The following is a 16,226-nucleotide window of genomic DNA, read 5'->3' as shown; positions in this document are numbered from 1 at the left end:
GGTTGGCGAACAGCACTTCAGAGTATGCTTTGTGTTTGTAAGACTTTAAATGGACATAATCCATTCTGTTTATGGCAATAGCTACACAGATAGAGGCCATCTAGCATTTCCACAGCTTCTAAATTGTTCTGGGTAAGAGCGGAGCACTACACAAAACTGATTCATGTGTGATTCATTCTCTATAGTTTAATGTTGCCACTGCCAATGAGAAAAATGGAAGCGCTGGCTCAGAATAACATGCAATCCTATCTGGGTTTGAATCGATGGATAATAACCATATTGTGTTCCTGCGGCAGCCTGCTTCTGTTCGTCCACGGGCTAAAAATAAACTCCTCTGGTTCTCCAAGTCCCTGTGTGCGCAGACCACCTCACAGCTAGCGTCACTTTGGACTTGCGTTTCCATAATTGGACTATTATATTAACTATTATAATAACTTCAGTCTCATCCGTGATTAAATTGCTTTTCTGTTGTCCATTATTGTCTCAAAGCCTTTCTGGTCAACCCTTTAATCTGCCAAATGAACACTAACTCTATTTTGCAACTGTTTTTAATTTTTCTCTTTTTTTAATACAAATGTCCTTGTCAACAAGTACATAATGACATTCCATGCTCAGTAACTCATTTACACATCCACTTGAGCCGTGCTCTGAGATGAGAGACCTTAATGAAGGGCACACCAAATGTGGCCATCACGATCACCGGCTTTCTGCAAAAAGCAAGCCGAGTTCTATCATAAGCACCCACCCCACTGAGTATGTTTTTCTGTTCTGTTTCCAGGGAGTCAAGAGGAACTGATCCTCTCGTATGAGCCCGTCATCAGACAAGAGAGTAAGTGCCTCTCCACTGTCTCTCATGAACTGTATGACGTTCACAGTAAGTGTAAATAGATTACGTGATTGTGTTCAATTTGATTTTCCGTGTCTGTATTATGTGATTGGACAGTTCATTATGCCAGACCGGTTATAATCTTGGGGCCCATGAAAGACAGAATCAACGATGACCTCATCTCTGAGTTCCCAGACAAGTTTGGGTCATGTGTGCCACGTAAGTACCCTACAGAGATCTTGTGGTTCCTGTCCAGGTGGTTAGATTATCAGATGAACTAGACTTTTCAATGGATCTTCTATTTATTATTCATTATTCATCTTTAGTATGCACAGATCAACCTTCAGTAGAGTTACTCAACCAAAGTCTTTAAAGAGCCCATCTGTGCAATAGTGGACTGTGTTATTCTCACGTGTGCCGTTATGAATTTCAATCAGAGTGTTAGAAAAACCTCCGGCCAGGGTAGTTTGTAATTATATCCAGTAGTCTTGGGGTTTTTTAAGCCTTTGTGCTGATAGCAGTTCTGGTGGGGTTCATCAAAATGAGATGGTAAGGTGAGTGGCCTGACCATAAGAGTCCATGGTGTTCCCTACTGTCCCAGAGTGCTTGTTGTGCAGTTCCTGAAACTCATTTCATTGTGTTGTGACCATCAAATCACTTATTTCAAGGTCTGCTGATTAACAAACTTAGGCCACTCGTTAGCGATGTTTTCAGAAGTCACAAGTGGTCTAAAGAGTAAAAAAAAAAAAAAAAAGGACTTAAGGCAAACCTTGAAAGTAACCCTTTATAATACACGATTTGTAAGATATCCTTTGTTTTCTAATTTTCCTAAGTTTTATGTTTATTGGGAAAGAGCTTTGTTGGCTTGTGCTACACGAATTAGCCAAAATATTGACAATACTAAGGAGGTCTTCATCTCAGATTAAAAATCCCATATCATAAAAAATCCTATATCATTCTGAGAGTTTGCTGGTAAGTGCAACACAGCTCTTTCGTGTTTTACATCTTAAACATTTTATTTGTTTGTTTTTCAGTTTTTCAGACTTTTATTTAACCTTTTTTGTTTGTTCATAATTTAAAAAAGCGGCTAACAGTTCTGGTCAAGAAGGTAAGTGAGAACATTAGTCTGCAATGAGCAAGATGAGTAGAAAATGTAATAGTCCTTCCCTGTAGTATACAGTTCATCCAGTCAGTGGGAACTATGGGTATTTCTGCTTAGATCCCTGCTGCTGTTCTATCTTTTAGAATGCCACCCTGAAAGGCAGACCTATAATAGTTTATTTGTAATTTTACATAGATTTGGGTATTTCTCATGAATGAGTATGTAAATAATAATAATGATGATGATTTTTGTGTTTTAGAACCAAGTACCCAAGTTTTATAAAACTAAAGCCTGGATCTTTTTTTAACCAATTCCAGATACTACCAGACAAAAGCGGGATTATGAAGTGGACGGGAGAGATTATCACTTTATGACCTCAAGAGAGCAGATGGAGAAAGACATCCAAGAGCACAAGTTCATCGAAGCTGGACAGTACAATGACAATCTGTATGGAACCAGTGTCCTGTCTGTCAAATACGTGGCTGAGAGGGTCAGTACTTGCTGTGGTTTTACAGCCACAACATTGCTATTATTGTCACTCTTATTTCTTATGCATACGTTGTGGTTTCTGATTATTTTAAATGCTTTTAAAGCACTTTGAATTACCATTGTGAATGAAATGTGATATATAAATAAGCTTGCCTTGCCTAACGTAGATTTTACAGTTTGGAACGTGTATCTAGTTTAGCATGTTCCAGATGTATCGTACTTGCGAGTAACTCGGTAAAGAGTCAAACTCGATGTTAGGGGCCATTATTCACAAGACTTGCCCTTGCTGAACTTTTTAACTTTACAGCACTTGTCTTTGAATGTGTCTTTTGTGAGCAGCCCCTTACTCTACTGTTCAGCTTCCCAGCATTTAGCAAGTCCTTTTTGCTTTTCTAGGGAAAGCACTGCATACTTGACGTGTCTGGGAATGCTATAAAACGACTACAAGTAGCACAACTCTACCCCATTGCCATCTTTATAAAGCCTAGATCCATCGAGTCCTTAATGTAAGTTTCCCACACATCTCTATGATGACAAAAAGTAATACAAATTCCTCTGCGCTCAGACTCAGCGACTGATACACTTCTAAAACCTGTGCCTTTCAGGGAAATGAATAAGAGGTTGACGGAGGAACAGGCCAAAAAGACGTATGACCGTGCCATGAAACTAGAGCAGGAGTTTGGCGAGTACTTCACAGGTAACAGAAAAATTCCTAATTCATCCAGAGGACCTGAGTGGCGCCTTTATCCTCAGATATCACCTAATTTGCATATTCTGATAGTCTCTTGCATATGCATTGCCTCAGAGGCCAACCACTGAGGCCTGTTACGTCCATCATGTTTGACAGCAGAGCCATGGAGCTGATGGTCTCCCCTGAGTGAAACACCTCAGCTTTCTCTTGAAATGTGCATTAGCGTGACCCCCGTGAGTCTGTATGGAGGATTATGAAAAAGCATGCAGCGACATGATGATTAATTTATTTTTCTTTTTTTATTCTGCATCTGCAAGAAAGCTTCCAGAAGAGATTTAAAAAGTGCATTGCTTTACTAATAATGCCGTGTACTTATCAGAAAAACAGAAATTATCTTTTTAAATGAAAATGCATTCTTGTTGCTTTGTTAGATGTTCTGTTGCTGGGTAAAATGGCTATTCTTATCATTTATGCAGAAGAATCCATGAACAATAAAGTGGCTAATGAGCCATTAAGTTCAAAAAGGATCATTATGAAGCTGTCGTCAGGGTTTCTTACTTCTTGTGGTGCAAAATGAAAAAGACGTTGAGAATCTTTTAACATCAGCTCTTTCTCTTTTTCTTTCAGCGCTGGTTCAAGGGGACACACTAGAGGACATTTATAATCAGTGTAAGATGGTGATAGAGGAACAGTCTGGACCTTACATCTGGATTCCCTCAAAAGAAAAACTATAAAAAAATCACCTTACCCTGGCAGGGACCTTGGACTGGGAAAAAAACCACACATAGGAATAATTTGTAATATAATATAAATTATTATTATGGCTATGTTTATTGTTAACTCTTACAGTGATTTTTTTTTCAGTTTGTTTGTTTGTTTGTTTGTTTGTTTTACATTGCATTTTTCACTTTCAATATGAATGTTCCTGAATGTACACCACAAAGTGTTAGAAGCATTTTTGGTCTCAACAAAAAAGTGGACTCTTTGTTTGTATATTTATTGGTTAGCTTTTTAATTTAAGGAAAAAAAGAAACAAAATTTAGCGCTGAGTATTCTTCTTCAAACAATCTTCGGTTGGGATTTCAAGCAGAAGGTCAAAGTAGGTCAGATCATCACAGATGATTTCCACACACCATCATCACCTCCAAGAAGAAAAAAAAAAACATGTTGATATCAGCTTTCATCACTTTTCGCCCAATCAGTTGGTTTCACACACCTCCCAGACTCATTTCACAAACTCAGCATCTATGCACTCCTGTGGCTAACAACACACATTGACTGTGTTATTTTATGTTGTATTATTTTGGTTTGTACAGACATCCACTTGGTTGGAAAATTTAGTTCCAATTGTACATTACTTCAGAAAAGAATCTTGTGGTTTTAAGATGCTTTAGTGTAAATGGATAAGGGGATTCAACTAGCTGTAGGAAATATGACACTATATTTTGCTATTTATATTGATAGAGAACACAACAGCACAGAAAATATTTATAAAGATGATATATATATATATAAAACGTTGTCCAAAAATCATTTTGGAAAAGAGATTTTACTGGTACTGGTGTATCATAATGTGTCGTCGCTGTTGTGTCGGTGAGAATGAAAGGTAATGAGTGCTTGTTTTCCCTGAACAAAACTCCCCTTATCCGTCCAGTTCCGGAATCCGCTCATTCTAAACCGACTGCGAGTTCTGAAATTCTTGGAACTCCAATTTAATTGGCTGAGGATTCTACTGAATGTGAATTGAGTGCGTTTCAGCTTTGTTCAGATAACAGGAAGGAGCCTGATGCTTGGGAATCATTTGTTGAAGAGTTGTTTGGCCTCCCTAAAGCACCCTCTAAAGTGTTTACAGTACCTCAACTACAGTTCAGAGAGAAATGAGGGCAAAAGGGACCAGGTCTGCAAGCGGTCCTGTTAAAGCTTTTACGTAAAGGTAGTGGATCATTTTAGTTTGTTTTTGTTTTTTTGGCATGCTTTACACTTGTGAACATGACCTTAGCTTCCTGTCCACTCATTCACGCTGCATACTTATGTCATTGTGCCCTTTCCATGTATAGTTAAGATATATTCCCGTCCTTCTACATTAATAGTAAAGCTCTCGCCATTCGTGGAAACTACAAATGCCAAAAGCCATTAACTCTGCTCACTCGTTTCGAATGCGGGGGGGATTATTTGTTGCAATATTTATTGGGAGATGATACAGCACGATTCTGTGGCAAGAGTCTTTTGACCTACTGGTCACCACTTGCCTTAAAAAAAGGGAAGAGGCTTTTCGGGCCAGATAGACATTTTTTACGCTTTCTTGAAGACTGAGCACTTTTGTATATTTGAGAACTTATTCACAGATTGTGTTCAACCAGATGGTGGACACAGAGGGGGATTTTTCAGAAGAGAGAGACTGAATATCACAGCGAAGCTCTTAATGGTGTAATATGAAATTTCTTTGAATAACAATAATGTATATGTTATTATGACAATGTAAACCATGGATGGCATCAGTGACTATCAGAATATAAATTGAACATTTTAAATGCTGTGAAATGATTTTCTTCTCTTCTACAGGTGTAGTTTTTCTCCTTATTCAATGTAATTGTTCTATCATCTGTAGCATATCATTTTATTAATTTAGTAATGCACACAATGGATCGTGAAAACATCTCACAGGGATTTTAGGTATCCTTTATGTTAAAAATATTTGCATTTAAGTCTAAAGGTATTATTAGGTAATCAAAAGTGAATCTCAAATACTGATGCTGTAGCTTTAAGGAAAATCAAAACCCTGCAGATTGTATGCACTTGAACGAGGCTCTCCGGAGCTGCATGGTGCTTATAGTCTGATTTGGTCCATTAATTCGAAGTGAATGTTCATCTTAGTCAAACGTGCTGAAATGGGGTTTTTTTTGTCTCAGGGTTGCCAGATAGGGCTTAATCACTGATATTAAACCTTCAAATCAGAGTGCATCTGTTTATCACAGAAATCTCAAATGTTTTATTCCTGATACCTGCATTGCATTTAGTCTATTCCTTTGTTCAGGAGCGTCTGTGTCTGATTTATTTGTCCCTAAGCAAGCAATGCAAATTATTTTCCACACATTGTTTTTTTTCTGAATCCCAAATGAAATGTGCAATTTTGTATATAAATATCTGTTTGCACTTATTGTAGTTGTATAGGAGATCTTTAATTAACACTGTCCCCCAAACCTCTCTGTTTTTTTTCTATTTATATCACAGGAGATTAAAGTTAAATTATTAAACATTTACATCCCCCTTCTGTTTGTAGGTATCATTTCCCAGCATTCCATGGGTGTAACAATTTAAGCAAACTTAAAAAAAGTGAGACTGTACAGTTAAATTAACGTGTGTTAAAAGGAAATAGTTGCATTTAACTCTAGATTTGCCTTTTGTCATCAATTAATCTGCTGCTTACTCCATGACATGTTATAATTGATATACAGAACTTTTAACAAGGTTTGTCTTGCAAGACAAACCGCTTTTGCTCCAAATTGCTCTGAAAGGCACAAGGGCCATTCCTCCGAATGTCCCCAGGACATTATAGGTACAAACATGCATACAAATGAACTATAAAATACATTTTATTATTAAGGAAAGTGTCCTGTACATTAATCTAACTGCAAATTTAAAATATATAATTAAAAAAGTTATTAAAAACTACCTAAAACACTGAAAATATAGCATTTGTACATGTCCCCAGTGTCTAACTTGAAATATAATGTTTAAAATCCTTCAGAAAACATTTTTATTTTGCATTTTTGTATACCTCCATATCCCATCTGTGCTTTAAATACCTTTATTTCCAAATAAATATAATATTTTGGATAAAATACACATTTTAGTCGTGTCCCCAGGTATTCACTCAGTCCTGTTACCCTAACACATTTCCCCCTCTAAAAAACTGGGAAAATTCCACAAGACACATTTTCAACATAATATTGCAACATCTGGATCTTCTGAAGGCAATGAAATGATCGGAAGCATTTGGTCTTATTTTCTTTTCTGTATATTTGATGATATTGTAACGGTGGCTGGGTGCATTATTTTAAATATATTGTCCTGTTACCTAAATTATTTCTTCATCTTTTTCTCAAAGTTTTGGCCTTCTATCCACACTGAGACAATGCTTTTGAATTCCTTGAAATGAAGGAATTTGTTGACATATTTATAAACATGCTTTTTAAAAGACATTAGAGTTTAACAGGACTGAGAAACATGCATCCATCTTCCACTTAAAAATTGTGTAAAAAATTAAATAAAGTTACCTGAAATGGCCCAGTGCAGATTTTGAATAGCTGAATATGTGTATTACTATTCAGTCTTTCAAAAAGAGTTTTGGTGCAATAGAGGTAACGTTGCAATTTTTCAGAATGATGCTTATTGAATGTAATTGTAATCATGAAACTATTATTTTTAAGATGTTACTACAGTCTACAGTCCATCAAAAAAAATGTTGCCGTTTCTGTATCTTTTGTAATATTTGGAAACCATCATGGTGAAAGGTGATAGAGCTGCTACACTCTCAGAACCCATTATGTACCCATTCAAAATGTACTTACATGTGCTTTTAAAATACTGATATGTACATTTAAGGTACTAAAATATGCACCATTTAGGGGGAAATAAGGTACAAGTTTCAGTGACAGCTTTGTACTTTTTTCTGAGTGTATGTTTCAGCTGTCTTTGCTCTCCTCTAGTGGTGGTTGATCAATTTGCAACTTTTTTTTTTATCCTTTAGTCTTGCTTATAAATCTGTTGCACTTTTAAGTTGCACTGCACCAGATTAGTGAATATGAAAGTGTTATTATTCAACATTTTCACTCCAACATATTTTGTAGTCTCTTATATCAGTTGTCATCATTCTTCTCCAGCAACAGGAAACCCTGTGGATTGTTCACTAGAGACACGTTCACCCAGAAAAACCGCTTCTTCCTTGCTTATGGGGCCAACCTCAGAGTAACTAAAGTCCTCAAAGTGTTGTGCTGCAGCGGAGGCCTGACTGCTCTCTTTCGGTTTAATGAAGTCTGTGTAGACGTACGGTAAAGGAGTCACCTCTTCAGAGTCAGGCATTTCCTGAGAGACAGGAGTGGTCAGAGTAAACAGGTATTATTAATATTATTCTGCTGTATACACAAATGTTTTTTTTCATGACTGAAAGACCCAATGAAATTACTTGACTGGCATTGTGACCACCGCGACTTCCGGTACAGTTGAAGTGTACCCGGGGTCACGCTCCCTCTCAAGGTTTATTTATTTGTTTGTTTAAATGTTTATTTTTGTAAAATTGTGCTATCCACCATTGCGTAACTGCAATAAAGTAATAGGCTAGTTAACAATTACTTGGTTACACAGGATATATAGCCTAATGTATTTTATATTATTTAGGCTATAGTTTGACAGAATGTTAATTCAACACGCCATGGGAAGTCAATCTAATTTAACATTTTCTTATATTGAAATAGTTTATTTCTTACTCCTTAACAGTTCATCAGGCTCTTAATGATTTAATTTATGCCATCATTGGAATATCTGAAGGCCAGGTTTTTCCATCACTCATCATTAGAACCCATTGGCTCTCGATTCTAACTTCTAGGCTACTTGCTCTTATGAAAAAGTACCATAGTTCTTAACTGCAGCATTTGTTATAATAAGGCTAGCCTATTAATCATTACCAGGCCAATAATGACTTTTTTTTGTTAATCTATATTGCATTTGTTATGAGAAACAAAAGCTACAAAATGCCACAGTTGTAATATAAATCTTTAGGGAAAAATCTATTCCCTTAACAGATTATCTATTATAAATTCTACAAGTTAGACAAAATTTACCACAATAAATAAGCCTACAGTAAAACGTGATAAATTATGGTAAAGGTGGTCATGTGTAGTTTAAAAATATTTTAATATTATGTTAGTGCTGGTGCAAGGTTATGTTTTCTCCTCTTTTCATCAGTCTTTTTAGTTTGTGCCTTTTTTTAGATAATGTTTGACTTTCTCCATAGCATTTTAAAGTGGCAGTTTCTCAATAGAATTCAAATAGATTGCATATTTTACCATCAGCTTCGCGATAGGAATGGCTCGCGCAAATCTTCTCACGCTTCTCGAGCGCGCTGGTGAATGACAATTTAATCACTCCTCAGGTGGACTTTACACTTAATTTCTTGAGGGTCATATAGACCCCAAACTTTTACAGAGCGATTGCATAAGGAAATATACATGTTTTATATGATAAACTATATATATATATATATTTTACTTCTCAACTATGCATTTATCTACTGAAAGCTTGATTTGTTAACATGACTTATCATAGAGGCCTCAAAGGTAGTAGATATAAAATAAAAGGCATTATTGTATTTTCATGGGGTCTTTAAGATTGAGCCTTTTATGTGCATCATATTAACATACTATTTAGTGTGTATTGAACAACACTTCTACAACATTTATTAATCTTAATGTTAATTTCAGAATTTACTAATGCATTATTAAAATCACGAGTTGTGCTTGTTAACATTAGTTAATGCATGTGAACTAACATGAACAAACAATGAGCAACTCTATTTTTAACTAACAGTAACAAAGATTAATAAATAGTGCAATAAATGAATTGTTCATTGTTTGTTCATATTAGTTCATACATTAACTAATGTTAACAAATGACACCTTATTGTAAAGTGTTATCATTAATACTTTTGATTGTGTATTACCTGATAAATACCAAGGTCATTGTCTGCGCCCCCTGTGAAGTATATTTCACAGATATTATACAGTTACAATTGGTATATATAATGAATTATAATTCTATAATTAACACAAGTTTAATGATATATATATAGATAGATTCATTTTACCTTCATCTGTAGTTCTGCCTTTTTCTGCTCTTTGCCCTAAAAATAGAACAGTAAAACATTCTGTACAAAATAGAAATGAAATGCAATGACTGCTGTAATTGTATTTCATGTTTTAGGTAGCCAGCAGAGTAGCTGGGGAGATTTTAAAAGGGGGAAATTTGGCTGTTTTTGTGTTTCTGTGATTCATACTTTTTTTCCCCCCAAACTGTTTCTGAGAACATATTGGTTAGAAGGGAGATGCTGAGATTACGTGATATTGAGGTTCATGATCTGAGTCACAGAATAAACCCAAATCATGAAGGATGTGGGTTTCATAAACAATTAGTTTGCTAAAGCAACATTTATGAATATTTGGGAGAAAATCTTACTGTGATGGTATTTGTAAAGGCAGTAGAACACGATGCACAGTCCCAAAACACTTGTGAGTGTAAGTCCACTTGAAAGCACAATCTGATCAGACTGAGTTTTTAGTTTAGCACCATTTTCTTGGTTAACAGTTGAGTTCTCACCTTAAAAGAAAACCAGAAAATTACATGATTATTCTCCTTTTTCACAATGCTGCATTTTAAAGATGTTAAAAGTTGAATTCCTGGTCCTAAACTGATTATTGCAATCTGGCATCATTTTGAGGATTCATATAAGGTGCACAATGAATAAAGTACTGCTCACCAGTAATATTTGTGTGCTTTTCTGATTCTCCATATGCATTTGAAGCAATACAGCTGTACGTGCCGTAATCGGAGCTGGTTATGTTGCTGATGTGTAGAGTTTGGTTCCTCTCGCTGAACGAGTGTCTGTGTTTCTCTAGAATAGCAACTCCTTCTCTCTTCCACATCAGATGCAGAAATAAGCCGCTCACTTCACATTTGAGAGTAACAGATGTGTTGGGGGTCCAGGAGACCACAATTTCTCTTGGACTTGGAGGGTCTTAAAGTAAAGCATATTAATGAGTACAAGCACAGAACAATTATATGAATTCTACATGAATAAGCTGATGAGCCTGACTTACACTGAATAATTAATGTAAAGTTTAGGCGTTTTGTAGTTCCGTTTATTAGAACTATAGTTTCCTTGAAGACTCCTTCATCCTGTGCTGTCACATTCTTCAGAATAAGGGTGTTATTGTTTAAATAGAAATGAGCCATTCCACAGCACTTACTGAATGAAGCATTGAATGTGGAATTTTTTTTAAAACATAGACACGTTACTGATCTGTTTTGTTTGGTCCATTCCACTGACTTCAGAGAATCAGCAGTATGTTGATCAAGTTCCTCTCCAGTGAGCGCAACACGACTGTATAAGCCCATCTTCACTTCTTTGACTTCAGTTTCTCTCGCTGTCAAATCAATATGTGTTTGTTATTATTAATAAACAAATACTTCTTAGTAAAATATATAAACCATATCATGTTAATGACCATACATATAAAATGAAGCAATTGGCCGACACAGATCAAATTAGTCTCAGTAAACATCATATATACTACGTATCTAGTTTTAAAAAAATGTATTATACATACCAAATACAGCAAAGAAAAACAGCCAAATATGAATGAAAAATCCAGGCATCATAAGTCAGGAGTTAGACCTCTTGTAGTTAAATTGGCATATTCTTAACATCGGTAACTATTAGTCAAACTCTTCAAATCTGTAGATCATGTTTCTATGACATGCTTTCATGCACTCTGAGCTGAAACTGTTACCTCAGAGTAAAAAATAGCCACTAAAAACCACGACAGGAAAATAAAAAGTGGTTAGAACAAGGAAGAAGGCAGGGCTGCTTTTATTCAGATGATATAATAGACAACGCCTCATGTACATATTTCATACAGTAGATCAGCACTCATTTATTAAAAAGACAACTTGCTCTGGTTCAGAATATCATATAATAAAACTGATTATGGGTATACAGTGTTGGATCAGTATATAATTCAGTATTATTTTTACTGGAAATATATTAGTTTTAGTATATATCTAGTCCCTCAGAGGACCTAAGAGGATGCCAACGCTCAGACAACATACAGAATTACCAAATGACCACTGGAACTAGTTGAGACCTTACAATCTGACTTTGCTGCAGTTAAATTGAACTGCTGGTTTGTTGGCCAGAGGATTTTGATTTTGATATTGTGCAGTTGCTTTGACACAATTTACATTGTTAAAAGCGCTATATAAATAAAGGTGACTTGACTTGACTATATATTTTACTAGTTGTACAGTACTTGCTGTTATCTAACAGTACAACATCTGTTAATGTAAAAAGTAGAGTTAAACAAGGAAACCCATCTTCCTCTTATTTTACCTTTTAAAACAAGTCTGCTAAACACAAACATATGAATCTAAGATGCATAACAGAATGTAATTTCACAACTACAACTGGTGACACAACAGAACAAAACAGGATGTAAGAAAATAGACCATGGAGACCTCAGTCCAAAGTGAGTCTTTCTAATTCAGCCGTGGCTGTACATGAAGCAGGCGGTGTGTCGGATTTCTGGCCTTCCGCTACAGATTTAAAGTGCTGATCGCAGGAAAAACTAAATTAGCTCAATAATATAACCCAGAACGTAGGCATTTAAAATCCTTTGCTTTACAAAACATGAATAAATTCCACATAATAGCCTACAAATAATGCAAAGCAAGTAGATTTGCAGATTGTGAAAAGTTTTTTTTTATTATTTAATGTAATATTGTAGATATTAGAGTGGTAGTGAGGAATTGGCTGTTTTAAAATGGGACCACCTTATGACATGAGACCTCAAATGACACCAGAGACCCACTGTACCATTCGCACTTGTTGAGATGAACCTACCTTGTTTTTTTGCTTTGTTATATGTTCTTGTGCCAAATCTCACAACTTTCTTCCCATTTTCAATGACATCAAATTCATCATTGTTCAATCGTTGAGCCATTAAGATGCTGTTTAAGTGTCTCACACAAAGCAGTGTGTAACCAGCGAGAACCCTTCACCTGTTGGAGTCTGCCCAGAAATCTGCACAACAAGATTCAACAAAAGAGGCTAGAAAGTCCTATGGAAGGTGTCACTAGAGACAGAGGTTTCTCCATGATGGAACGACTCAAGTAATAAAAGGACTGGATTTATTCAATGAACTATGCACACGGGTTGTTCTCAACCAGACAGGTGAAACCCTGAACTCGTTCATCTACCTGCTGAATTCAAGCTACATGCACCTGCTGAGACTGCTGTACACAAAGGCCTTTCTAAATGCATCTACAACTGCAAATACTACATCACAAGGACCACAACAAGTGTCTGACAAGTGACCTCTTTGGGAATCATCTGGAATTGACCCACGTGGTCAAAGGGAGGAAAACTGTAAGAGTTACAGAACCTCAGACACTTTGAACTTCTGAGATGGACAACACACAGACAGTGCATTCACATACAGACATCTGTCTCCACATCCCACTGAGAGAAAATGTGGGAACTCTCTCACATATGCATCAGTTCCTTTTCATCCCCTTCCTTCCCCTCACCCATCCTTCCCTTCACTCAGCTCACTCAGAATGGTCGATAGTAGAATGTAATGTTCTGCATTAATGCAAGTGATATTTACAGTCATGTTTGGTATCATTTGAATTGTCTCAGGGCGTCTGGTACAATGGTCTCATTCTTACAAGAAATAAACTAAAAGGTAATACAGATCCTAAGAGTTTAGAGATGTATTGCACACTGTAGAGGGTGGGTCAGTTCCCAGTACCTTTCATGCAAATTACCTTCTGTCCCAAAAGGTGTTAACTTGACTTGATCAAAGCAAATTCCAATTGTTAGTTCCTGTCTCCATTTTGGGGGATGTTTATCTTGGTCAGGGTACTTAAGGAAATGTGGCAAAAGGATCGGGGCGATTTTCTGTAGCCAGAAGCCCGTAGTGTGGTGTGTCTTGATACTTCACACTATGTATTACTATAAAGTCAGGTATGCATCTTTTACTCGTAGATTTATCTTTGAGAATTCGATGTTCTGTATTGATATGATTTGATCTTTGAATTGGCTATGTAATTGGCATAACACATGCAGTATTTACCTGACTGATAATAAATTGTTACATTTGACCTTATTTATCCTTGTTAGCAACATGAGCAACCGAATGAACGAGTAAAGTAAATATAAAGTCAAGAGTTAACTAGAATAATCAAATATCAGAAGAATACTAATTAGAAATAGACAAACAATCAATTTGCATTTCAACCTAAATACGAGGTCATAATAAAATGGAGTCAGATTAAATAATAAAATTAAAGTTTACCTTAATTTAAAGAACTTTGCGCATTGAAAAGACCAAACACGCAGGAAACCTTCAACCACCATTGGATACCTTCTTTGGGCCAAATGTGTGGACCTTACAACTTTACAGCCTGAACCATGATTTGGTACTATTTAAAAGCAGGTGATGATAACAGGATGAGAAGATATTGTCATTTTGAAGAGCATTTTTTTGGATTAAAATGACTACACACCTATAATGTGCAAAATAAGTTAACAATATTGTTTGTTTTCCTGGAAGAGGAAGACATTTTTAAATGTGTATCTGCTTAAAGCTAATTTTGTCCACGTGTACTGGGCATAGAGTTATTTCTGCTAACAGACATGGAATAACAGCCACAAAACTGCTGTTTTTATTTTTATGGGATATTTTAAAGATAATAAATGGTAACAAAATGTGTTCTGAAATCATAATTTTTCTGTTTATGCCTGTTTGTGCATTACCTGATAAATTCCATGAATGTTGTCTGCATCACCTGTGTATTAAAGAGTGAGGTTATAAGATATTGTATAATATTAGTTTGCAGCTCAAAAAAAGTACTTTTTTACCTTCATCTGTAGTTCTGCCCTTTTCCACTCTTTGGCCTGAAAAATATAACAAATGTAATATACACTACACAAAATATCCTTTTACATAGTGCATTATATAATCCTATAAGTGTCATGTATTTCAGGAGGGACTGCAGAGTAGCTCATGAGTTTTGTTGAGAGGAAGATTTCTGTTTTTTGTTTTTTTATACTACTCGTCCTGTGAGAACATTTGGGTGAGAACTGAAATGCTGAGTCACAAAATGAACATAAATCATGAAGGATGTGGGTAAACATACAGTTATTAGTTTACTAAAGCAACATTTATAAACATTGCTGATGTATTGGGGAAAATCTTACTGTGATGGTATTTGTAAAGGCAGTAGAACATGATGCACAGTCCCAAAACACTTGTGAGTGTGTCCTCTGGAAAGCACAATCTGATCAGACTGAGTTTTATTCTTAGCACCATTTCCTTGGTAAATAGTTGAGTTCTCCCCTTAAAAGAAAACCAGAAACGTGCATGATTTTGCAATGGAAAATCCTTTTTCACTGTTGCTTTCGGTTTAAAGATGTGTTACGAAATGTGACCCTGGACCACAAAACCAGTCTTAAGTCTCTGGTATATTTGTTGCAGTAACCCAAAATACTTTGTATGGGTCAAAATTATCTATTTTTCTTTTATGCCAAAGATCATTAGGATATTAAGTAAAGATCATGTTCCATGAACATATTTTGTAAATTTCCTACCGTAAATATATTAAAACTTAAATTTTTGATTAGTAATATGCATTGCTAAGAACTTCATTAGGGCAACTTTAAAGGCAATTTTCTCAATATTTAGCTTTTTTTGCACTTACTGATCTGTTTTGTTTGGTCCATTCCACTGACTTCAGAGAATCAGCAATATGTTGATCAAGTTCCTCTCCAGTGAGCGCAACACGACTGTATAAGCCCATCTTCACTTCTTTGACTTCAGTTTCTCTCGCTGTCAAATCAATATGTTAGCTATGTAAAAAGTGTAAAATGTAGTAATTGGCCGACACAGATGAAATGATTGTCTGTCTTGTCTGTAAACATTATATATTTATGTAGCATATTTAGCTTTTGAAAATTCTAAATATTATTTATTATTCAGCCATAGAAATGATTAGCCATACTTGCCCAATACAGCAAAGAAAAACAGCCAAACATGAATGTAACATCCAGGCATCGTAAGTTAGGAGTTAGACATCTTGATCTAGATTTATAGATCTTCTTTTAGCTTAATAAGCATTTTATTCTGATTCATAACTATTAATCAAACAATTCAAACCTGTAGATATTCTTTATATGATGCACATTATGCACTCAAATCAGCTGTCATCTCAGAGTATAAAGTAGCCACTGAAAACCACGACCGGAAAATAAAAAGTGGTTAGAAGAAGGAAGAAGGCAGTGCTTA

The 16,226-nt window shown here is 35.7% G+C and overlaps 2 protein-coding genes across 10 annotated transcripts in view; one reads left to right on the top strand and one right to left on the bottom strand.

Moving 5' to 3' along the window:
• LOC306864446 (disks large homolog 2) overlaps positions 1–6,376 on the top strand; it is a 224,042-nt gene extending 217,666 nt beyond the window's left edge. For 6 of the 7 annotated variants that reach the window (XM_079408462.1, XM_079408456.1, XM_079408459.1 and 3 more), the window contains 6 exons: positions 779–829; positions 944–1,045; positions 2,246–2,418; positions 2,814–2,923; positions 3,023–3,114; positions 3,736–6,376. In XM_079408462.1, coding sequence (XP_079264588.1) covers positions 779–829; positions 944–1,045; positions 2,246–2,418; positions 2,814–2,923; positions 3,023–3,114; positions 3,736–3,842 — 635 coding nt within the window. In that variant the 3' untranslated portion in view covers positions 3,843–6,376. Of the gene's footprint in view, positions 1–778; positions 830–943; positions 1,046–1,910; positions 1,935–2,245; positions 2,419–2,813; positions 2,924–3,022; positions 3,115–3,735 lie in introns of all 7 variants that reach the window. The other variant, XM_079408457.1, reaches the window with a different exon arrangement.
• A 309-nt stretch (positions 6,377–6,685) lies between these two features.
• On the bottom strand, positions 6,686–16,140 carry LOC306864006 (uncharacterized protein). Of its 3 annotated transcripts, XM_079407657.1 has the most exons (11): positions 15,943–16,140; positions 15,643–15,770; positions 15,143–15,281; positions 14,804–14,839; positions 14,699–14,730; positions 10,980–11,306; positions 10,640–10,897; positions 10,339–10,479; positions 9,971–10,006; positions 9,827–9,858; positions 6,686–8,193 (listed from the first exon to the last, which is right to left on the bottom strand). In XM_079407657.1, the coding sequence occupies exons 6-11, from the start codon at positions 11,275–11,277 to the stop codon at positions 7,978–7,980; spliced, it is 981 nt and encodes a 326-aa protein (XP_079263783.1). In that variant the 5' UTR covers positions 11,278–11,306; positions 14,699–14,730; positions 14,804–14,839; positions 15,143–15,281; positions 15,643–15,770; positions 15,943–16,140; the 3' UTR covers positions 6,686–7,977. The 3 variants fall into 3 exon arrangements, with proteins under 3 accessions (XP_079263783.1, XP_079263784.1, XP_079263785.1); XM_079407658.1 differs by lacking the exon at positions 15,943–16,140 and having other exon boundaries at positions 15,643–15,781; XM_079407659.1 differs by lacking the exons at positions 14,699–14,730; positions 14,804–14,839; positions 15,143–15,281; positions 15,643–15,770; positions 15,943–16,140 and adding an exon at positions 11,490–12,919.
• Between the last annotated feature and the right edge of the window lie 86 nt (positions 16,141–16,226).

The sequence above is a fragment of the Barbus barbus genome (assembly GCF_936440315.1).
Source record: "Barbus barbus genome assembly, chromosome: 45".
Lineage (NCBI taxonomy): Eukaryota > Metazoa > Chordata > Actinopteri > Cypriniformes > Cyprinidae > Barbus > Barbus barbus.
This window is presented reverse-complemented; position numbering and strand designations above follow the sequence as displayed.